Source organism: Homalodisca vitripennis, unplaced genomic scaffold, assembly GCF_021130785.1.
Source record: "Homalodisca vitripennis isolate AUS2020 unplaced genomic scaffold, UT_GWSS_2.1 ScUCBcl_2211;HRSCAF=6734, whole genome shotgun sequence".
In the NCBI taxonomy this organism is placed as follows: domain Eukaryota; kingdom Metazoa; phylum Arthropoda; class Insecta; order Hemiptera; family Cicadellidae; genus Homalodisca; species Homalodisca vitripennis.
The window spans coordinates 6,928-32,324 of NW_025778327.1; the positions used below are offsets into that span (position 1 = coordinate 6,928).

A 25,397-nucleotide genomic window follows, 5' to 3' on the forward strand; every position below is an offset into this window, starting at 1 on the left:
CACAGTGTTTTTAATTCAATTTTGGGATTTAAATCTCTTCTTTTGTTGATACGTGATTGTCTAACTAGCCCATTGGTTTTGGTTCATTTCGAGTCAGATTGTTTTTTGTAGTCTGAACTAGTTTCATACAATTCGTATTATTTGACAAGGTATTGATGTAGAATATTAATGCAAGAAGTTATAATAAAGTATTTCTTAAAACTTTAATGAGTCACCAAATTTTTTATATATATATTATATATACTTTTTTTGAAAAAGTTGTTGGTAACGATTTGTTTAAGATAGATTTATGACAGTTATATTTTCTTCAGAAAACAGACAATCAATAACAAAATGAGATTTAATCAAAATTTACTTTGGTTAAAAATATAACCAAAATTAATTCACTGAGGAATACCACAAAGATTTATACTATTCTCAATGACATTTATTTGTATATAAGTGTAGATTTCAATATAATGCAAATTTTGTCCTAAATTGTACAGTAAATTTATTTCATTTAACTTTAATTTAGACTGTAACTTACTGAACAACTTTAAAATATTAAAAAAAAATTTCAGATTTTCCCTCTGTTGAAGGTGTTGTTAAATTGTTACAAATTTCTTGGCATGAAGTCAATACTAAAGAGAATGCATTGTTATGATAAACATGTTTATCCAGCCAAATTATTTGTTTGTATAGAGCACAGGAAAAAATTACCGCAAATAATGTGTATTTACAAAAATGTTGTTTGACTAATAAGTTGCCAATCTAATCACTTTTGGAACTGAACATGTTCCTGAGGGTAAGAGTTGACCACCCCTCAGGAATAATAGTTTGTGAACCTTTTTAATTAGTACTTCTACTTATTTCAATATGTTTATCAGCCATAAAGTATAATAAATGTCAATCAACCGTATGTTGAAGGGTCTAGAGATGCTGAGGAGCAGAGTGGTGGGGGCCAAACAGCACAGAGACTGTAGTGGATCTATAATGTTCCGATGTTGGAGAGACATCACTGGAAAATGAAGGCAGAGAATGTGTTACGGTTTGTGGACATAGAGCTGGGTGTGGGCGATCAGATGGCATATGATCTCTTCCACTATGTGCAACCAGGCAACAGACAGGTATGCTAATGATAGTTTATATGTTTGTAGATGTAGAGATGGAAGTTGTAAACCTGTGAATTACATCATTCTCGCCATAATGCATACAGTACATTGTCTGATGTTAAGAGGTCTGTGTGCAGATCATGGTCGTGGTGTCTTCACGTAGAGTGGTGGGACTTATTATCGCTGAAAAGATGGAGTGGGCGAATCGGATTCTGATGGAGACAGAGAGATATCGAGACCTAGAAGAGGATCCGGTTCCGGTTCGGGTCGGTGTAAACCGATTGTGGATCCATGTCAGCATGAGGAGACAGCACTTGGCCACCTGTCTCTGCCATCTTGTGAGGTATTACACTAACCAACTGGTTTCCCCTTATCATTGATATATTATAGTGCTTCTTCTTTGCTGTAATGATAGATTTAAGATACATAATAGCATAGCATATTTAATGAAAAGTGTGATGCTAAAAGTAAGAAATTCCTTTCAAGAATTTTCCAAAATATTTGCCTCAGAGGAGTATCTCTGTGCTCACATATTACAGAGTATTAAATAATTTAAGTTTTTTAAGCACAGAACCAAATTTAATGTTCGTTCAGTTTTGAATAATTTACATGTTATAGATTGTTTTAAGATATATATTTTCAAAATTTACTTCTATTACGTTTTTATAACCAAAGTCCTGGAACTTTTTGCACGTTATTTCTTAAATAAATTATTTAATAAATGTGCAAGAAACCCTATGGGATCTTATGAACATGTAAGTTTGAAATACTATGGGTGATAAGAAAGTCTTATTGCATGGCCTCTCGGCCATTGCATCAGCCACCTGGAAGTATCTGTGCAGCATCCTCAAGAGTTGTGAAGAAACATGGTAGTGATTTTTCAAAGTAACATGCATGCCAGCCCACTAATTAATGTTAATTGATACCCAACATGACCACCCGGCACAGGCGACGGTTCACATCTTGAGCTACCTCAAAGGGACCCACCAAATTGCACTACTGTCCTAATTGAATAAAGTCAGTTCTAAAACTGTAATAATGGAAGTTTACAATATGCCTCTACTATTTATGGTTGGCTTCACTGAGCATGGTAACTTTGGAGTGTACCTGTTTAAGATTAATAAGTTTGAAAGCTTGGAGTATCCCTATGGGGATGCAGAGCATGGGTTCCTCTTCCGACCAAATGTTCTTCTTCTGCTGACGGTGGGAAAATGAAAGAAGGGGACTCGAGATAGCCGTAGGCCAGCTCTTACCGGACCATTGTGCGGAAAATAGTCTCAGACAGACAGATTTGGAATAGTGTCTCTGCCAATGTAAAGTGGGTGCTGAAAACCAAGAAATTAGAAGAAAGGTAATAGGCTTCAGCTCCGGAGTTGCCCAACCAATGACCTGATACTGTAGGAGTTCTCTCTTGGCTTAAGTAGGCACCCTTTTGAAGTAATGCAGAAAGCAGTCACAGGAGGGAGTAATGCTTGGGCCGTTGAAGCTTTTAGTGTGAGTCCCAGCGAAATTCACTGACGGTGCATTAGCACTTTTCCCATTGTAAAAAAAATAAATAAAAACGGTACTTTAATAAAATTTAAATTAAATTACAGTATAATCTTGAGTGAAGTTTTATTGTACTAAAACACTTTTTTTGGCAGGAAAATGTTTTATGAAGATGAAGAACTACAACTGAAAGATTTTGCCTTCAACGACATCTCTGATGCAGGAGTAGCATTTGCTAAAATGTTCCTTAAAACCAACGCAGTGCCCTTATATAGTGGAAAAACTGGAATGCGGCAATAATAGCTCATATACAGTACAATTCCATTTTAAGCTATTTGAAAATAGAAGCGGAATACAGTGGACCAAACTATTGTGTAAATATTTATTACACATTATAAAAATAACAGTAATTTACTGTACAAAATATGTAATAATACATCAATTTAATTGTTATAAAAAGAGATATATATTACAAAAATGCACATATGGACTTACAGGATGTCCTTTTGTAATCAGAACTTTAGCTTTATGATGGATAGTAATATAATAATTTATTCCAGATATTGTTGGTGAATACATTTAATTAATTAATTAAATAAGATATACACAGTAGATTTCCTTGATTGTTAAAACAGTGTAGAAATAAATTAGTACCTTCTACTGTAGCAAAAAATATTGCGTTATTAATTTTTTATTATATCTATATTTCCAAAGTTGTGGTTACACACAAAAAAGAGCCTGATACATATTTTAATACTTAGGAATTAAAAACAATGAATCTTATATACTGTATGTGTTTACCAACTTGTTTAATTTGGTTTTGTACATGATAAATTGTCCACAATCCATTTTAGATCTGTCATACATGGCAAAAGACTATAAGAAACATGGGTGACAGTCTGCAAGATAACCGACCCTGATGTAACATGTTAATAAATTTTGCCACAATTTGTAAAACTTGACTCCTTAACTTGTGATCCATTAACTCACTATTACTTTGTCATGGCTTTGACTCTAGTTCTCTAAAGCTTTGGAAGATTCCTGAAGCTACTGGAGAGTAATTGACATGTTGATTAATCTGCTCTAAATGAACAATTTTTTCATGTTGGCAAAAGTAGCCTACTTTTACATAACGCAAGAAATATATGAAATATAACTGACCTTATTAGTTAAATTTAGTCTACAGTGAATTCATCGAGCGCTGCCTTGCCCAGAGAGGCGAGCCTCTGGAGTTGTATCCAATCGGGGAGATAAACCCAGGAAAGTCCGTATGGACTGTTTCAATCCCTAGAATATTCACAAATAGTCACTCGCACCTTATCGTTTGTCCAAGATACTTGTTTCATTATATTATTGGTGCGTCTGTTTCACTTAGTAAAGTATGGTTTCAGTGTTAATTGTACTTTCAGTTATATAAAAATTAGTTTTTGACTAAGGACAAACCTATATAAAAATTTAGCGAAGTAAAAATATTTCAATTCAATTCAATTATTATTTTATTGCATAAAATACACAAGTACATACAGAAAATAATCAATGCAAAGTATGGGTTTAAATATCAAAATTTAAAAATCATTTGGAATTCCTAACTACATTCCACAAGTTATGGACTTGGTCAAATTTAATCAGTTGTTTTTACTAGTCTACTACTTACCTTTGATTTTTAATCTTGCCCAGGTTGTAAATTGTTAATTCTGACTTATAAAACTTTTAACTAGTCACCATTTTGTACTAGGTTAAGATGGAGACCTCTAGTTTGCATTGTTAGTTTTCTTTTAACTCATTATTAAGTACAATGTGTGATCTTCAAAATGAGGGGTCACTCTGAAATCATTTGAAATTTCTGAGTTGCCCCAAAATCCTCCATTTTAGGTTTGTGAACGAAGTTGTAATTATGCCCAAAAAGTACGTCATAACGTGACATAAAGGTGTGCAGAATTGAGCTTTTCTAATGTGATGCCATTACAATATTAACAGAGGGTCTCCAGACTTCTCCCATAATTATTATATAATTATAAGTCCCATAACTATTAAGGATTACACAAAGGACAAAAAATACTCCAAAACGTAGGCACTTATAGTGTAATTTTAATACAATACTCAATTACAAAATCATTTCAGCCTTTCTATTATCATGGTTAGGATAACCATAAGTGTTGCCTCATTGTGCTTGTGGAAACAGAGAAACGAGGAAGTTGGACAAGATTTGTCCAGGAACAACTCAATAAAAAACAATCTGGACAAATTTCACCAGGAACTTACCTATAGTAAAAACAAAAAAATAAATGCCATATTATGGAAGTAAAAAATTAGTACGCACAGATTAGATTAATTAAAAGATCACAGGTGTTACGATTAAGGAAAATTATAAATTAGTTTCAAAAGGCGGGGAATACTGATTCTATTCTTTCATTGACTCCTCTGTGGGCTGAGCTGTCTTCTGTTCTCCATCTCGGTCTTTCTTCTTTGAACCAGAGACGATATCATCGATTCTCAGCAGAAGGATGGCAGTCTAGAGCAAAAAATGTAATCAATTTCAACTTTTACTGCTATTGATAATGCATTTGAAGATAACTATAAAATATATAAAATAAATATGCTATTGAAACATGCCTTGTCTATGTACCTTGCAGTCCCTTAACCCTTGATCTGGCAAACAACTAATAACTTGTAATTTTACATTTCGCAGTGGTAAGCAACTAGGCATCAGCCATTTTTTACTGGTTTTTGGACGTGTTGCACCGCTCTGGTACCATCAGCTGTTTTCAGCCACTTTTTTTGTCAGTCCGCTTCCTGTTATACCTACGCATCACGTTAAAATAGTTGTTAAAATTGTTTTAGTCTCGGTTTATTGTATTCACCTATATGACTGATCCTTGAGGTTCAAATGTGATCATTTTTTATAGACCCACTAAGAAAGGAAGGTCTCCACCAGCAATTCAGAATAAAAACTATGTACATATAAATAAGTGTACTGTAGACCTCTGACTTGTTTGCGTGCGAGGGGACACAGGGGTGAGGGGGAAGGTCCGCTCCGCGATTGGGCCAAATAGGTCGTTGCCTAGCAACCGCACGTACTATTCACGATGTTTGTGTACGGCGCCACGGAAAGTCACTGCGCTAGCGCTGTTACACGCTCAGTAGCTACTAGTTAGTTGTGAGAATGGCGTCGGTGCGTAAAAGAGGACAGACTGTGCATAGTGAAGCAAGAGAAGTGATAAGGAGAGTGATAAGTAAGTGTGACGAAGAAGCGAGAACTGGTAATTTGCAGCACTTAATGAAACAGAGCAATTTGCGAGTCAAGAATTACACTGGTGTTTCGGTGAGGACAATTTCTAGCATTAGAAAGGAAGGAGATGCAGCTGGAGAGACACCTTTAACTACGCCTGGTAAGAAAAGGCCGTACTCGGAGGAGAAGAAATTTCATATGGATGATTTTGATAGAAGAGTCGTTCGAGATGTGGTGAGTGACTTTTATTTAGTGAGGAAGAAAGTGCCCACTGTTCCTAAACTGTTAATTGATTTAAAAGAAAAACTTGACTTCCCTTGGAAAGAAGAAACCCTACGAAGACTCCTGCACCAAATGGGATTTAAGTGGAAACGGTTGTAACAAACTAAGAAAAATTCTTATCGAGCGGCCAGACATAGTTAATTGGCGTGCTCGTTATTTGAGAGATATCCAACGGTTTCGACATGAAAAAAGACCAATATTTTACATTGATGAGACATGGGTGGACAACAATTTGACATTCGGGAAGTGCTGGAGTAGTGATGAAGTGCCTGGTGTGTTGACGAACACAAGTTCATCTAACAGACTGATTGTTGTAAACGCGGGTTCTACAGATGGATTTCTTAAAGGGGCTGCTTTAATTTTTAGGGCGGGTAAAGCGACGGGGGATTACCACGGACAAATGAATGGTAATAATTTTGAGAAATGGGCTGAAGAAAAACTCCTGCCTAACCTTCCAGAAAAAAGTGTTATTGTAATGAACAATGCACCCTATCATTGCCATCAAGAAAATAAGGCGCCAACAAAGTACGCTGTGAAAAAGGAAATGATAGACTGGCTGCAGAGTAACAACATACAATGCTCAGCAGATATGAAAAAGTTTCAGTTGTACGAGCTGATAGAAAAGCACAAACCTAAAGAAAAGGTGTATCGCATCGACGTGGCGTTGAAGAGGCGAGGCCATGCGGTTCTCAGATTACCACCCTACATGTGTGAATTAAACCCAATTGAGCTGGCCTGGGCTAAAATCAAGAGAGTGGTGAAAGGAAACAACATAAGAGGAGACCTGTCACTAACGAAACTGGAAGAGGCAACACGAGAAGCGCAAAGTTCTGTTAGCAAGATCGACTGGGAAGGCTTCACAAACCACACCTTGAAGCTAGAACAACACTACTGGGAACAGGACGGCTTGATGGAAGATGCCATCGACAAATTCGTGATTGAGTTGGGCGGAATGGACAGCAGTGACAGTGAAGTGTCAGATGACAGTGAGGAAGAAATATCTGACAGTGAACTGGCTCAACCTCTTCCAAGTACAAGTGATGATTAAATTGTAAGTCGTAAAATAGCACATTATTTATACATACATACACACACACACATATATATATATATATATATATATATATATATATATATATATACATATAATAGCAAAATTTCCTGCTGTTTTCCCTTTTTTATGTTAGAAATCAAATATAATCAACTTCCTCAAATATCAACTTGTAACTTTTAACTTAAACAATGTATTATGTATTCGGCAAATACCGTACTGTAAATTACCACTTCTCACTTCAGTGTTTATAAAATATTTAACAAAAATACTCTGTTTATTATATTTTTTAATTATACACCAACTATTATAATATATTATCAACATATTTATTATTTATTTATTTATTTTATTTACATGCAACAATACAGGTTACACACCCAATTACATTGTGCATGTTTAAATCAAGATGACATGCAATAATATTCACACATTAAAATAAATTCAATCCAGTCCAGTGTTCCACCAAAATAGTTCCATTAAATAGATAATTAAGCCTAAAGATAAATAACAGATACATATATATAGATATAACAACGTAACTATAATAAAATTATAAGATAAGCCATAACAAAAAGAACGCGCGCGCGCGTGTGTGTGTGTAATTAAAAGTATAAACATCTTAATAAAAATATTGGTAGTGTAATATATTTGTTAAATGTGTATATGTAAGGTATTAGATAGTCTAGCTCAGTTTATATCCCTCTGACAAAGTCTTTTGTATTGATTAATGTTATGTAAAAATATATCAACCTCCACAGGCAAAGAATTATGCAATCTCATCATTGTATTCAAAGGTGATGAAAAATGTGCTATTGTACGAGAAAAATTAATGTGAAACAAATTTTGGGATCTAATGTATTATAATGTATTATCAATATATTTCATGTATTTCACAACTTATTCTGGTTTATGTTTACATAATAATAAAATTTCAATTTGAAATTGTGTTTTCTATTGCCAATTACCAAGTATCAAGTGTTCATCATAAAGTTTACTCCAGAAATAAAACTATTTATAAAAAAAATAAATGTGTTGAATAGGCTACGAATAGTGTAATAGTGATTATATGATATTGATATTATGATATGAAGACGTATATTGAGAGGGTTGGGCTGTCAATGTTGACAGAACCGATGTTTTCGGTTGGGGTCGTAGACGGTGACGGAGAAGCGCCCCAGCAATGGCTGCCGCATTCCTCTCGCGCGCAATCAAGTCAGAGGTCTAGTGTATAAGTTAGTAGAAACCTTTTTATCGTTACAAAACAGTGAACATTTAGTAAAACTTGCATTTATTCTACATAACTGTGTTTGAAGCTAGAAGCTGTAAAAGGACAAATATTTTTTTTACTTAAAAACTTTTCAGTTATGGAAAGAAGAAATGTTTGATAAAAAAGTGTTTACTTAATTGTATTACTGTACTTTATTCTATTTTATGACATAAGATATTATATAATACATGTATGTTTACGTACAAATTTTATTATTTATACATGTAAACAAAAAAGTTTTTTGCACATAGTAAAAACAATTGTCTACCATTCTAGCTGTATTAGACTACACTTGAATTTTTTAGAAATTCTATTACTGTTGCTTGGTAGTGCAATTATAAAAATAAATATCATGCAATATATTGTGTTTTTGATTACCTTTTCAAGGACTTACAATTGGTATAGTCTATTATCGCATACAACACATAACAATAACTGGCAAAGTGATTTTAACCGGAGAGTACAAGAGAGTAATACATTGCACTGGTGGCACTTTCAGAACGACTAGGTCATCGCAAATTATGGTGACAGACGCTTGGAGGATTAACTCTATTTTCTGACTCTTATATGAGAACATTAAAAATTAAAAAAAAATATGTTAAAGCTAAGAGAAACAAACAGTTATTCAAGGTAGAGTATCTTTGGTTAACAAAAAATCTAAACTGCTTAAAAGGCAATAAAGCAAATTTTGAATCTAAAATAAATAACTAACTAATACTAATAAAAAACACACGTGGAAGTACAATAAATTGTGAAAAAATACATGGGTACTGGGGATAAGGGATACCAAGAAAAAAAATCAAATCAGACAGTATAGGCTGAGTATTTCCACATGTAGTCTTTCAAAGTTCAAGTTCAACTGTAAATCCACAACCTGCCCGTTTCTGATACTGGTAAAACAATTTAAGGTATCTTATAAAAGTTGTATTTCTATCATGTATTAGATAATTTTTTTTCTCAGATCACATATTTTTTAGCTTTATAAACCTAAAACCAACTGTCAGACAACTAGATAAAGACACAAAGTTGTCACTTTAAGGGTCTATAATAGTTACTGAAGATGATGTAACATTTATTTTAAGTGTGTCTGACGGTTAGGTTTGAACTATTTAAAAACTACTAAAATCGTGTAACATTTGTTTTGATTTAGCTTTAAAGGCTTTACAAGCTACAACACATTTGGTGACTTTGGAATATCACAACAAAGAATAGGCTCAAAATAGAAAAGCTTTTCTAGCCAGTCTCTCAACTACAGCAATGTGCAGCCTTCCAGACTGACGGACGCATCGTTCTGCAACTTCTTCCCAGGAACGTGTAAGATTTCTGTCTTAAAGAAAATTTGGCTTGCGGCTTCAGGATTATAACTATTTATAATTTTTTTTTTTACAAAGATTGATTTTTTTACTATTTAGAAAACTCACAGGCCTTCATTATTTGTAACTATCATATATTTTACTCTTTCCACATCTTCTCTTTCAATATAACCGACTTCTAGTTGAATAGGATAAGCACTGCACGTTTAATTACCTCCACTGCAGTCTTATAGATCTGCAACTTGACGGCCAGGGGCTCCCAGATGCCCAACTCCTTCATGTCTACGATTGCTCCAGTCTCTCCGTTGATGCCCCAACTAGTTCCACCTGTACAGAGGACAGACAGAATATTGTAATTTATAACGTACATAACATGGTATCGGGTTCTAACCAGAAAGATTTAATCTAGTTGAGTTAATAAAGAAATCTGGATGCTTGTTGTATTTAACCACTTAACTTAACCAGTGCGACTGAACTGTACGCTGACTACATTAAGAAATCGTCATGAGCGTTATACAACATTATACAAGTTTCATGAGTATTAATAAAAATTAGTAAAACAAATTTCAACTACTTCAACTATGTTTAAACCTTACTGAAGTTTAAATTACAATGATCTTTTAAAGCTAAAATCACAAAAAATTACAATATATTTTGAAGGTTTATGATTTTTTAGGTTGTTTAAAAAAAATTGATAACTAAATAAAGGTAGAGAATATATTTTGTAGCTACTGGAGCTGCACTTGTCCCTACAAGAAGCAACAGTTGTGTTCGAAGTGGACATTTTCCGGAAACTTTGTAAGTGAATATCTTTTGATATAATTAAGATTTACAAAGTATTTCAAGGAAATTATTAGATAGGATTTTATTTTAAACTTTTTGAGAGAGCTAAATTTTATTTTTGGGCCATGTTTTGAGAAGAGAAGAGGAATGCAAACTGAGGAGGGTAATGTACGGTAACCCAGAAGGAAGACGACCCCGTGGGAGACCGAAAGTGAGATGGTGGAACCAGGTGAAGGCTGATATGGAGAAGGTGGGCGCTTCAGAGGAAGATGCAGAGGACCGTTCAAGATGGAAGAGCTTTGTTGGTGCGGCTAAATATCACCTCCGATATAAATGGCCCTGGGAGTAAGTAAGTAAGTAAGTAAATTTTATTTTGATTTTGTTAAGTGTATAGAAGAAGAAAATTGATTTTGCTTTTAAAATTTTGTTTTGTTATAATAAATTAATTTGATCATTTAGCTTGCAATTTTCATCAGAGAAACTAATACAAAAATTCCTTGATAACTTAAAATTGCAATACTAGAGGACTGTTGCGACTTCCAACTGTAGGAGTGGCAGAAACCTTTACATTGGTGTTAGCTTATTTCAATTAATTTAATCATGTTATTATTTAGTAACTGTTTTCGCACACCCTCTTTATTGCTCTCTTACCAGACACATATCTCCATAGCGTAATTCGTTGTTTCAATATAGATTTATTGAGCACAATTATATTCATCATATTTTTAAATTTTTAACCCATATTTGAAGCCAATATTTATGAAGATTGTTAAATCCATGTGAATGTTGTCACAGTTTTCCCTAAGTGCTCACGATTGGTTATAAAAACATATAAAAAATCGTCTTGACAGTTTCTATAGTGGGCTTCTGAGAGCGTAATAGTAATTATAATGTTTTAAAAATGTTGAATGTGATAAAAATAATTACAAGCATAAGTTTTAGCAGATTTTTATGTTTTAAATCTTTAAACATGAACTTTTAAAACAGTTTTCAACCAAACACTTGATGAACAAGCACAAGGAAGATGAACATGTGTACAGTTTCATGTAAATCCTTATCTTAGTTTAGGGTTCCATTATGATGAAAATTATGATTGAGTGGGTTTTTGAGATTTGCTGCAATTAATTATGAAGTCATACAAGGAAAATTCATCTTAGGTGTTTATAGGATCAATGTGCAACTCAATGATAATTTTAATTCTTTCGAATGTGATCAAAATCAACATTAAAAGTACAGCGGATTTCCGCAGTTAGACTGTGAAAACCTGTTACTTAGTGAGAACTTAATAATAGGGACGATGAACAAAGCCCCACGTAAATTCGTTCTATAGTTTTGGAGATTTTGTGATGAGTCAGCCTATGGTATTTATAACGATAATGTTCATGTACTCCACTCTCACCTGTGGCATGCTTCGCCCTGAGTGCTGTAAGAGTACGGATTGTGTTCGCGCCGCCACAGTTCTGCGCAAGTGTACGTGGGATCACTTCCAGAGCCTGCGCCACAGCACGGTACGGCCACTGTGCCACTCCCTCCACACTCTTTCCTTTCTCTAGTAGTGCCTGCAACAACAACCATTCAAGGTATCTTACTGCTTGTAAAAGAGTTTCTGAACAAGACATCTACAGTAAAAGGATATAAGAACACAATTCTCTCTAGGGAGTTTGAGAAATGTTTCCTATATTCTGTTTTTGTTATGTGTGGTGTAATATGACTCTTGGTTTGTAACCCATACAAAGAATGTAACAATTTAACTAACTTATTTTTGGTTGTAAAATTATGTATGTAAGTTTTTTATTTATTTACTTTATTTAAAGTATTGTATATGAATCCAAATGAGTTTTTGTTGTAAAGGGAACACTTTTGAATATCTAAACAAAGTTGCCAAAAGAGTTTGAGATAATTTTTCTGGATAATGAAAAAAAACTTATTTGGATGTACTATAATGAGGCATCTGCAATAATTTTAAGACCCATATAAGATCATAAAAATGGTTGAGTATAAAAATAGTAATATCGGTGTTAACCAATGAAATAGATTTTTAATTAAATAATAAGTCTTTACATAGTTGGCTGAGGGGCTGAATTAACTTTGATTTCCAGAACTTTTATCTGAAAAGTGTTATATTATTTGATATATTTAACCCTTTCCATAACTCCCATTTTGACCCTCACCATAATCAGCATGTGGTTAATAATCATTTTATTCTTTTGGGAAAATTCCTTCCTCAATTTTATGAAAAGTTGCGTGCTAACACAATGCAAATTTGCTCTCCTGTCCCGATCTATAACGCAATCAATTACACAATTGTGTAATTCGACTTTAACGATCTTTGAGTTCCTACATTCAAATAAAAAAGTGACCGACAACTCACCTTAGACACTGCCATCTCCACTGCTCCACCGCCTGGAACCAGCCTGGGCTGCAGCATGATGTTCCTGGCCACATGAAGAGCATCCTGCAGATTGCGCTCAGTCTCGTTGAGTACGTCCTTGCTGGCCCCTCGCAGCATGATTGTACATGCCTTCGGGTCCTTGCACTCCGTGATGAAGCAGAAGTACTCGTCCCCGACCTGAACAAGGTGAACATGGTTGTCAAAATTATTTAATCCGTATAAGCCTATACTGGAGTAAATAATACAACGGTAACTTTCTTGAGAATACTGGGAACCCCATGAGTGGGGCAATGGGCAAATATGAGTTAAGGAAAATTAAAAAGAAAACAATGAATTTTTAGGCCAGGACTTATATTGTAACAAGAAGGCTATTGTACACAGCTCATGTTGGAATAATAATTTGTTTAAAAAGTTTCCGGATTCACATCTTATCATATCATATACTATACATTAAAGTTCACTCCTATGGGTCAAATAGTCAATAATACAGACTATCGCAAAGAGGTACATCGGTTACATGATGTTGTTCACTGAAAAAAGCCAAAAGAGTACAAATGCAAGGAAATTGACAACTCCATCATGATAATGCTCTAGCTCACAAATCACAACTTGTCTAGCAGTACTTGGTTAATCATCAAATTACACCGGTCCAAAAGCTCCTACTTACAAGATATTGCTCCTTGTGACATTTTTCTACCTTAAGTCTAACATCTGCTGAAAGGGCAAAGATGTAATGGAGATACAATACAATCTGACTTAGCAACTTTTTGAGGTTCTGACATGCCGCCATTTTGAAATCAAGCACACCACTCGTACACTTGAGTTAATCCCATAGCCATCATCTTGGTAAGCTGTTCTCAACATTAAAACACAAAATTTTACCACCTACACATTTTTCACTTAAACTTGCCATCACACGAAATGAAATAAGAACAAAACAGTGAAGCCAAAACCATCACTGCAAATGAACGGGACAAGCCAGATTGACAATACACGTGGCACTGAACTGGTAAAGTTGTGCTATATATGCTTGGCAGCAGGAATGCTTACTACACAATCCTAGCCTATGTAAATATTATTCAGAATACTTTGTACTTTCTCCTAGTATAATTAGTTGGTATTAGTTCAATTGTTATAAATGTATAACAGTTATAAAAAAAAACTATTAAATATAATGTGCCAGCGTATGAGCAGGCACTGTTAAGATAGTTTGGAGATAAAAATGTTACCTTCTTGATTTCAAAGAGACCTGCCCCAGTGCCCACATCATCTTCCTTAAGCTCCTCTGTTCTGTTGACAATTGTGGCACCGCAGGCTCGAGCAATACGATTGTTGTCGGACTTCCGTACCCGGCGCACAGCAGAAATGTTTGCCTGCAAAGTTTCATAAGTGTTACTTTGGTGACAATTCAATAAATTATAAAAGCTATTACACTCAATATAAGATGTAGATTAAATGATTTGTGTCAATAGCAAAATATTATTACGGATGTAATACATTTCTTTGTGTGTATGTAAGAAAATTAAAGATTTAAAACTGTAAGTCTGTACTTTTATTAATTATGTTATGTTCTAAATTACCAAACTATAGGATTCTTCTAAAGAATAAAATTATCAAATTAATACGAACTTGCTTAACTATTTTTAATACATTAAAAGAGCTTTAATATTCTACTTAACAAGTAATTTAAACATTTTAAGATACCTATTCATGTTTATTGATACCAATATCTTGGAAAGAACCTTTTTATTTTTAATGTGTAATGTAGATTTGTATACATATTACCTATAAACCAATATAAACTCGAGAGTTGATGTTTAATATTTCATTTATCTTAAGGTAAATAATATTTCCAATTATATATATATATAAACTACTGCCTGTATAAAAAATGTACTAGAATTTTGATTCTAGTACATTTTTTATACAGGGAGTAGTTTTTAAGAAATTCATAGACAAAATTCAAAGACATTTATTTAAATGATGAACTTAACTAGATTAGCATATGTAGAAAATTTTAACTTTCTACCTTTAATGGTTATTTAGAAAACAATTATAATGTAAAAAGCACAAACAGACAAGACAGATGGAAAACAATGCGTTTTAAGACATACATTTATAGGAACTTTTTGGTTTGTTTGACACCAGGAACAACCTCAAGAAGTTTGTTGGTGTATTTTAGTTACACCCTGTATATATTAACTTGGGTTGTTTAATTGCATAAATACTCATATAGAAACATAAAGTAAACTTCTTAGTATAGATTCCTTTAATATTTCAGCATTTGCCGTTCTCAAAAAGCATTTATAATAAGTATAATAAAATAAATATATATACCATTAGATTTTTATATAATATTTATTTTAGATGTTAGTAGTGAGTTTTATATTATTTATATTTATATATTTTATAATAAGTTTGAAAATAATATCCTCAAGATGGTGACCATTAGCAGCAACACATTGTTGAAAATCTTTGAAATTTTGTAGAACTCGACACATGTAACGAGGTGTAACGTTAACATCCTTAATACTCAGCTCCAGCAGTATGTGAGGGTGACGTTGAACACTGTATCCTTCAGGTATCCCCAAAGCAATAAATCAGAAATGTTAAAGTCTGGTGATCATGCGATCATGCTGGCCACTCCGTTTATTGTATCGTGATCACTGATTATTATTGTTTTTATAATATAACTGCACTGCAAACCCTTAACCCTCCCCACACGGTAGACGGATATATTAGAATGGTAGACTTTGACCAAAACGCCAAATACAGTAATATCCGATATTATAAATTATGTCTCTTGGAGAATGTTTTAGTTCGTTATCAAGGTTGCCAAGGAAGTATTTATAAATGAACTTCACTCTGCTGCATGGGGAGGGGAGTACCCTTTGTCTAACTCCGACCACGTGCTCCTCAGTTCTGCGTCTCTCCTACAGAACCGTGACCAAACATATCTGTAGCATGTATTATTGCTTTCTTGGTTGTCAAGTGTACATCTACAACGTATCTCGTTATTATTGTTCATCGTGTGGTACTGTTGTGATTAGTTAGAAATATTTAACTTGTTTTATAGCGCGACGAGGTGTATTTAATTTAATTTCAATTTACTTGATATGAACAGTTTTGTAAATAATTCTTTTTTTATTTTTATCAATAAAAATGCTAATTTTAAGTAAAAATGTCCTGTTTTATAACTTTTTGGTGTTGCCTAATATAATTCAGTTATAATAAAAATTAGCGTTGAACTTAAAGACATTTTTTTACTTGTCTTGGTGTTGTAGGAAAGATAATGGATTTATTAGTGGCGTGCAAAGGGTTAGTATTATTCAGTCCAAACCATGTCCAATACTGAAATCGGGTCATCTATACAGTGATAACAGACGTCCTCCTTTCTTCCTCACCAGCCCGAGAATCTGATCAAGCTTATCACCTTATCAATTCTGCCGCAATTAGTAATGTGTGAATGTATCATGGCACAATTTCTTAATACCTTCTAGTACAGAATAGAACAAAAAAATTGGTAATGAGAAACACACGTAGAATCTAAATTAGTAATCTCGTAATTTTATCCTTACTTATTCATTACAGAATAAAACAAACGATTCACCTTAACAAGATAATGTTGAGCGAGATCAGAAACTCCCTTCTCTGTGAAAACAACATCAGGTTTGAGTGCGATGATGTCCGCACATACTTTCTCTATGTATTCCTCTTCCAATTGTAGTATCCTTGTGAAGTCAGTTTCATTCATAATTTCCACATTTGTCTGAAATACACAGTACTCTTTAACAAACAAGTCACAGCTTTCAACACATGTAAATATTACAAAATGATAGCCAATAGAATACTAATATTTAAAGCAAAATTGTATCAAGTAAGGAAATAAAAAATTCAAAATTAACTATATTCAATATAATACTATAATATAAATTGATTTCATTGTTACTCTTACTGACTTAATAGATTTTCCAGAGCAATTCCTTACAGCAATAATTTTTATCTCTTGAAAAATTCTTTTAATTTTAAGTACTCTTCAAAGAGTTTTTATTGTATTTAACAAACTTAAATAATCAATAATTTAATCTAATTAACCCTTTGAGTGTCGCTAATTTTGACGCTACGAAAAGTGCATAAAGTGCCAGCGTCGCCAATTTTGACGTTTCGTATTTCGATAGTATTTTATATAGTACAAGATTATTTGGGCCAAATAATCAGACGGCTGTATTCAATAGGTTCCAAACTATCAATAAATACGAGTTTTATGTTGTTTCTCTACTATTTTATCTGTGAAACTTATGTTGTTTGGGTACTTATCAAGAAGCCACTATTTTTGGACGAGTTTTCCTTATCGGGGACAAAATAAATTACATTGTTAAAAACAACTGACTTTATTTAACCTATTTTGGAATGTACAAGTTATTACGACAGTCAATTAAATCAAAAACTATAAGAACAACGTTTCATTATTCGGAAATGTCAGGTCATTCGTGTGTCTATTTGGAGACGATTTGGAGATAAGAAGTATGACTCATCGAGTATTTTTCTATTCATTATGGAAGAAGGAACGTATAATGAAGTTTATTTTGATCTCTGATAAGGAAAACTCGTCCAAAAATAGTGGGCTGTGATAAGTACCTGTACGATGATTCTGTCTTACAGTCACGCGAAGTAGCGGACGAGTACCGTGTTGCGTAACGGCCTTTCTTGTTGTTTATGTGCCGATAACCAAGCATTTGAGTTAATACAAAATAAAATAGTAACTTATATAGTATTTTACTGTATTTCTTTACAAAAGTAATGTATGATTTGAGTTGTGTTCAAGCGAAAAACGTGAATTTTCAGTGTAAATATTATTAGGGTTATTATTTAGTAAATGTAAACTTTTATGTAAATATGTTAGCAAGTATTAGTTTCTAAATTTACTAATCATAATTATTTGTGTTGTATTAATGTTTTATTAGATTTATTGGGAAAACTACATCATTACTAAGTAATTTCTAAACTCTGACAAATGAAGTACAGTTTATAAAATGTCGATACCGGGCAGCATTTTGTTAATACATATAATGCCATGTTTTTAAAATTCTATAATAAGATATTACACATGGGTTTTATTTATAATCATATGGCCTTTATCATGGTATAAAGAAAAAAAATCTTAAAAATACCGTATACACACAAATTAGGTCGAAACTTAACTTTTTATACAAAAGTAAAAAACTTTTTTTATAAATACTGAAATTTTTTAATTTTTTTAAATCAACTTTTATTTGTAACGATATGTATCATATTCTGCATTTAATAAGAAAAAAAAACAACAACAAAATGATGGAAATCTGTTTGGTAGTTATTTTACAACAGCTTTTTTCCCAAAAGCTTACAAATATGCGAAAAACAGCGTGGCACTTTATGCATATGCCTTCAGAAAGTACCCGTGGCACTCAAAGGGTTAATTAAGTAAACATAAAATATGCTTGAAATTTTTGGTTTGCATTAAAACACCTGTTAAATTAAAAATTAACATTAATGTTGTTTATTTGCAAATTGATGAGTTATTACTGTAAACAATGTTATTGTTTCAGAGAATAACAGTGTTTGTACAATGGTTGCTTCCAAGTATGTTATAAATTTTGCGATTCCAAAGGCACGAAACAAGTGGACGCATCGAGCACGGGTTTTAATTGCTAAGCAATACAGCCAGCCTAGTGCCCCTAGTTGTACTTTCATGAATATACACGTTTTTGACATACAGTTGGTTATTGTTTTTTCTATTCCAAAGGACATAACCCATTCAATGAATGTTATTTTATGGTCTGAAGTGTCTTGTAGCCTGGGAGGTCATCGTATGTGCATAAAAATGTCTTGATTTTTTGGAATTTACAAACTAAAAACTATTAACAACTTACCTAAAACCAGTTAGTTGGTGATAAAGGTAAATATTACAAAATATTTTGTTTTTAATTAAATAAAATGGCTTACTCTACTCACATAAATTTTGGACAGCAAAAGTAGTATGTAGATTATTGTTTATGCATTTATTTATGAAAACATATTACAATGCTACTATGAAGACATATTTTTACAATGCTACACCTCCAATTATTGTTTAGTAACAGTACAGATAAAATGTGTTGGTGTGGCTCCCAACTAAATATGAGCTTGGCATTGTAAAATGTTTTCAAATGTATACAGCAGTTAAGGGGTTAAAATTTAAATCAAGCAAGAAAAGTGAATTTACCTAACTTAAGACAATTGGCCTAAAACATTATAAAACCAGTTCAACAAATAATTTAGCTACCTGGGGGGAAGTTGACCTAGTTTACAAAATTACACTGATGTACATACCTGACTCTCACCCTTCTTGTATTCTAATGTACAGTCCAACAACACAATCCGAGGGTTCTTGATCACCCGCCGCATCTTCGGATGGGTAACGTCCTTGTTGATCATGACACCATTGAGGACATAGGAGTCTTCAATACTTCCTCCGGGGATCTAAAAAACAGTATTATTTGTGTGTATTAAGTCCTGAATTTCATTTTTAATTTCTGTTTATAAATTTTGTACTACATTAATTAAATTACAAACATATGTATACAAATACAGTATTGCCAAATGGACTTAAAAATCCATTGTGTGAATACAAAAATGTATTTATAGGTATAGAAAAACACTGAAAAAGAAGATGATATATCTATTCCAAAGATAGCTTGTTACACACAAATAATTTAAATTTGTTTACCAAATGTGCATGTTTCATTCTAAAAATTCTTCTGATTTTGTCAAATGTACAGTATCCTACAGCTCATCCTAATTTTAATGACACTTTTGGCATTCAGAAAAGAGCAATAAGAATTTTACATAATAATCCAGTTTTTCTCAACACTGCAAACCCCTTTTTAAAAGTCTGCAAATACTTTAACTTTGCCAAGTCAATATATTTTAGAAATTTGAATATTTTATGTAAAGAATAGGAATAGGTGTTAAATAATAGGCCTACTGACATTTACAATACAAGGAGAAATTTTGTGTAATTTCTATTCATAAAACTTTAAAAATTAAAAATGTTATTTAACATTTTGCTTTTATTACATGGTTTGTATATAATAAATAACATTTTACAAATTAAAAAAATTTAAATAAACCAAGGATGTCTTAAAAGAATATTAAACATATATTAATAAACAAAACCTTTTACTTTCAAAATAAAGAGTTTTTAAGAAAATAACTAAACAATTCTAAGCTCTGATTTTGGGAAGATTGAATTTAATCTACCTACATGGTACATTTAATCGTTTTTGGATTTATATTATAGTTTCTAGTAAATTATGAAAGCTAAAACTAGCACTGGTTGAATATTATATCCAGTTATTGTTAGAAAGTAATTTTAAGTATTTACACAATGACAATTTATCAATGTACTATTCTATATCAAATTTAAAATAACATTTAATTAATTGATTTCTGAAATAATCAATCCATACAATCAACAGCCGCAAATTCAAATCCATGCTCAATCCTAAATATTCCATTGGAAGGAAATGTCTAGAACTTGATGAATTATATTATTAGTTACCTTTTCGACTCGAGCGTATCTCTTGATGTCAATCTCCTTCCGCCCGTTCTCTTCCAGCATCACAGTCTGGACGGCCTCCAGGGCAATCTTACACGCCATGTCTGCCCAGCGTCCGATAAACTTAGTGCCAACACATGACTTGACTACCTCGGTCAGCCGTTCCTTGTCAGTTACATCCAGAGGAGTACTAGAACAGGGAAAAATAACTCATTTATTTACTAACCTCAAATATTGGGCTGGATATGGCTCGCATCTTGGTTACATCTTCCAAGGTATCTGTTGGAACTCTACTTGAGCCACGAGTAGAGCTCTATTTAGGAGGACTAATATTTGTGGCAAATTATCTCAAAGTGTGGTTAGCCCTTCTGCCATCAGTATTGAACTTATTTGATTGTTTTCTCAGATTACCGGACCACTACTGTTGGCTATGGCTGTTCTCCGTGCTCAGGTCATTGATTTGCCATTCTGGGTGTCAGACCACTATGTGTGCCCCACTGTATTACACAGTTATAAAATTCAACCCTTATCTAATTATGGCTGTAGTGTGTAGTGGCTCTTGGCCAAATAAGTAACTAAATTATTGTTACTCAATTTGTAGCACATGCCATAGTAAACGTTGTTTTGAATAATTAAATTTTAACTTTGTGAACTATTTGAGAATTTCATGTAAATCTCAGTCATTTTAAGAGCTGAAGGAAATACTACCATTTAAATTCCAGTTGAAGTAGCATACTTGGTGTTGCAAACACTAAGTGACAATGTAGAACCCAGCCAGCTACTATGCATTGTTCGGCGAGCTGAGAGGACAACCACCTGAGACTCCATTTGAGCTGAGCAAGAGATAAGGCCACACTTAGAGGCCTAACGATCGCAAAGAGTTAATGTACAACTAGATGGTTCGTGTGGCCTAGAAACTAGCCTAGCAGAAATTCTGCACTAATATTGACAGTTTGTGGGATGGTGTAAAAGCTTAAAAGGACTGATTGAGTGATCGGTTTGTTTAATCCCTACAAATTTTCTGGTAGAGATAAAGTAAGACTGGACAGCTTATAGCAGGGGCAGAATCTTCTCTTTCCACTCTCCTGCAGGATGTTTGAGGCATGCATAGCTCTCAGGTATATTCCTCAAGTACGGAGATTCTTTAGATTTGTTTTGACAACAAGGCAGGGGGGAGGTCTAGTCTGGACTGTATTTAATCCATTAGGCTGGTATGCCTGTCCTTCATTTTAAACCCCATAAACCTGGTTTTTGAAGTTTGGTTCCAATTATTAGGAATGAAAGCTATGATAAGTCCTAGAAATATGCAAACCATCGTGCATAATCATATTCTAGAGGAATCATGTCATACTTCCTTGTACCAATAGTGTATACTTACTTACTTACTTCCGTGGCTCTTGGTACCCAAGGTGGTACTTTGCCTCGCCAACACACTGCCTCCAGATCTCTCTATCCAATAGTGTATAGGAAAATAAAACAAATGCACCAAAAAATGTAGTTCTGGGTGTCCCCTTTGACATTTAAGGGTTACTGACAACCCTGGAACTCAGATGATTGATCGTTGTAGCTATGGGACACTGAACCAGTGTTGTTACCACCTTTCTTCTTGGGACAACACTCAATGCAGGAACAACCAGGCGCTGCCCTCAGAATAGTGTGTATACCCTCCTATTATGAGGAACCTGGTAGTAGATGACTTGTAGTTTATTTAAGAATAGTGATGTTTTCGTATAAGTCTAGCGTGACTGGTTAAGCTTCTTCTTCTTCTATGGGGCGGCCTATTGTCATGCACTTAAGCCTCAAGGGCCTTTTGCACACCCTGGAAGCACACCATGAGGCCTACCATTCTATGATTTCAGCAGTTCCAGTCAGGTCCTCCTGGGGAAATTCACCACCCTTGTCCAAACCACCAAAGATGGCATACCGCTCCCTTGCTGTTATAGGACAATCAAAGAGCATGTATTCGGCAATTTCATCCCGCTCATCAAACATTCTACAGAGCAGATCCTCCTGATGGATGCTGACTCTGTGAAGATGCTTCCTTAGGTGACCATGTTCCATGATGAGACCTATAACCCGAGAAAAACATTGATCTACTTAGTGAGAGAAGGTCAGATGCCACTCTGGAGGCAGACGACTGTACCATGGTAAAGCTTAACACTCAATGAACTGATGAATCAAGTCTGGACTTGGTGGAAACCATTGTGATAAAGTTAGTGTTAATGGTAATTCAGCCAAGGCTCCTTTCTGCTGAAAGTGAACTAATCTAATCAATCAATCATATCTTTATTCAATGAATACATGTTGTACAATGAATAGTGTCACACTATATTACAAATCCTTAAAAACCAATATAAACTAAGTGATCTATGGTTCCTTAGTGCTGGTCAGCTCATAAAATTCTTTATATGAGTAAAGAATCGTCTTTTGGTAAGTCTTTTGACATTAATCTGTTCCCCAATGGGGTGTGTCAGGGACAGAATTTCCATTGAACATTTTGCAGCTAATGTGATGAAGTTTCAACAAGCCACGGGATCTCATATACAGATAATAACTTACAACGAAAATTCAAACCACAATTTAAGAAATGGACTTTCACACGCAGACTTTTTGAAGGAGTTGAGACACATCATCAGCATTCATCAGGCATCATTCGACAGGCAGCGAGAAACAAACCAAACATCAGATTTGACTTTGGATGACTCTTCAACCTTGGAAGAAAGAAATGACATTCCACACGCGGGACCAGTGCAGTTGACCACCAGTTCTATATTAAGTGATAGTGGAGAGTCATTAGATCGTTCTAGTGATATCAGTGTTCACTTTGAGGAGGAATTGTCATCTGTTAACTCTTTAAACTCCTCAGTCATTCAAAGCCAGACTACGACTTAAAAAATAATGGTAAAAATAAGAATATAAAAATTTTTCATCAAAATATTCAAAATTTAAAATCTAGAATTGAACCTTTACAAATTGTCTTAGATGAAATAGATCCGCATATAATTGTTTTATCTGAACATGACATGAGGTCTCATGATATTGACAGACTTAATATTAACAATTACAGAGTAACATCACATTTTTGCAGAGAAAAATCAAATAAGGGAGGAGTAATAATCTTAAGTAAAGAACAAATTGAGTGGACACAGGTGGCAATTCGTCTTCCAAAGAGTTTGTGTGAGGAGAGACAGTTTGAGTTTTGTGCAACATTGTTCCTTTTTAAAAATTTTAAGTTTGTTTTAATTGGTCTTTACAGGTCCCCCAGCTCAAATGTTAATGTATTTTTGGATAAATTAAGTTGTCTTATAGATTTAGTTATTAAAAAGTATCCATATATTATTTTAGCAGGGGACTTAAATATAAATGTTTTAAAAAATAGTAGCGAACATGTAAAACTTAAAAATATCTTGAAAAGCTTTGATATGAATTATGCAGTAAATTTCCCAACAAGAGTATTCCAAGGGTCTGTATCAGCAATAGATAATTTCTTAACTAGTTTAAAAAAATATCAAATATTAGTAACTGGAGTAATAACTATGCTATCTGACCATGATGGTCAAGTATTAGAAATAGTGAATACATGTAGAAATAATGTAAGAAATAATTGTTTAATAAATATCAAGAGGGATTTTTCAGAAGAAAATATGGTAATGTTCAAAGAACTATTAGAGAGGGAAACGTGGCAGACGGTTTTTCTTTCACCTGTGCATGAAAAATTTGGTATCCTATATAATATACAGCCGCATGTGTAACTGACTGACTGACTCACTCACTGACTGACAGATATATACAAATTCTAACATAGTTCTAGAAGTGCTGGAAACTTGAAATTTGGCATGCAGGTACCTTTTGCAATATGACCTGGAGGAAAAGTCTGAAAACCGGACTTTTTTACTTTTAAAACCCCTCAAAAAAATTCGAGAAAATTCATGCATTTTTCACCCCTGCAGGCCTTTTTTGTAAGCCCGATAGCGGGCGAACCGTTGGAGCTAGCTCGGATCTGACGAAAAATTCATGGTCAGGAATGGAGTGAACTACAAAAAAGGTCCAGTGACTTTTTGCTCTATCTTCCATGGTTAAGCGACAAAACGCTCGAACATTTGACATTCCAGAGATTTTTTCGCTTAAAATAAAGTTTCGAGCCCGATAGCGACCGAACGGTAGGTCGTAGCTCAAATCTGATTGACCCATCAAATTAGCAAATGACGTGATCTACAGAAAAGGCCCAGTGACTTTTTGCCCTATCTGCATTGGTTTGGCCGAAAAACGTGGTTATGTGCAATTTATTTGTAATATTTACGTGAACATTTTGTTTTTGGTGTCGATAGCGGCAAAAAAATTGTCGGAAGTCAAAATAAAACATAGGTTAGATTTAGGAAATAATATGATCTACAAAAAGGGTTGAGTGACTTTTTACTATATCTCCATTAGTTTGACCGCAAAACGCGATTAAGTGAAAATATTTTGAAAATTTTCGCCTACAAATCTACATTCCGGGCTTGATAGCGGCTAAACGGTTGGGTCGTAGCTCAAAAAATGCGACCTAATAAGTTTTAGTAAACAACGTGTTCTACAAAAAAAGTCCAGTAACTTTTTGCTGTATGTACTTTAATAAGCCTGAAAAAACGCGATAAATAGCAAAATATTTGTCGTGAATTGGAAATTTTTGGAGTTTTAAATATATATTAGGCCTATATGTGACTAATATTTGTGTAATTCAATCAGGATTCAGGCTTTGCTAGGTTAACGAGTGAATACAACCCCACATAATAAGTTGGCTGAGCGTTAGCTATGCGTCAATAGTAGATAGGGACAGAATAAATTTTTATTTTGTTCACAGACACAACACCGTCTAAAATAGGGACAGGTGTGTCATTAGCCCCCGGTAACATTAACCCCCCTCCGAGGATTTCCTGGTATGA

General features: G+C 33.8%; 2 protein-coding genes across 2 annotated transcripts in view; one reads left to right on the plus strand and one right to left on the minus strand.

Moving 5' to 3' along the window:
- Positions 1 to 970: 970 nt before the first annotated feature.
- LOC124371891 (N-acetyltransferase ESCO1-like) lies at positions 971 to 2,976 on the plus strand. The gene is made up of 3 exons (XM_046830259.1): positions 971 to 1,106; positions 1,229 to 1,434; positions 2,735 to 2,976. Exons 1-3 carry the CDS (start codon positions 981 to 983, stop codon positions 2,877 to 2,879), a joined length of 477 nt encoding a protein of 158 aa, XP_046686215.1. The 5' UTR covers positions 971 to 980; the 3' UTR covers positions 2,880 to 2,976.
- Positions 2,977 to 4,647: 1,671 nt separating this feature from the next.
- LOC124371890 (T-complex protein 1 subunit gamma-like) overlaps positions 4,648 to 25,397 on the minus strand; it is a 43,266-nt gene continuing 22,516 nt past the window's right edge. Inside the window, exons 5-12 of the mRNA XM_046830258.1 lie at positions 20,479 to 20,665; positions 19,248 to 19,397; positions 16,510 to 16,668; positions 14,129 to 14,272; positions 12,879 to 13,076; positions 11,907 to 12,066; positions 9,939 to 10,051; positions 4,648 to 5,091 (exon numbers count right to left, since the gene is read on the minus strand). Of these exons, the coding sequence (XP_046686214.1) occupies positions 4,981 to 5,091; positions 9,939 to 10,051; positions 11,907 to 12,066; positions 12,879 to 13,076; positions 14,129 to 14,272; positions 16,510 to 16,668; positions 19,248 to 19,397; positions 20,479 to 20,665 (1,222 nt within the window). The 3' untranslated portion in view covers positions 4,648 to 4,980. The remainder of the gene's footprint in view (positions 5,092 to 9,938; positions 10,052 to 11,906; positions 12,067 to 12,878; positions 13,077 to 14,128; positions 14,273 to 16,509; positions 16,669 to 19,247; positions 19,398 to 20,478; positions 20,666 to 25,397) is intronic.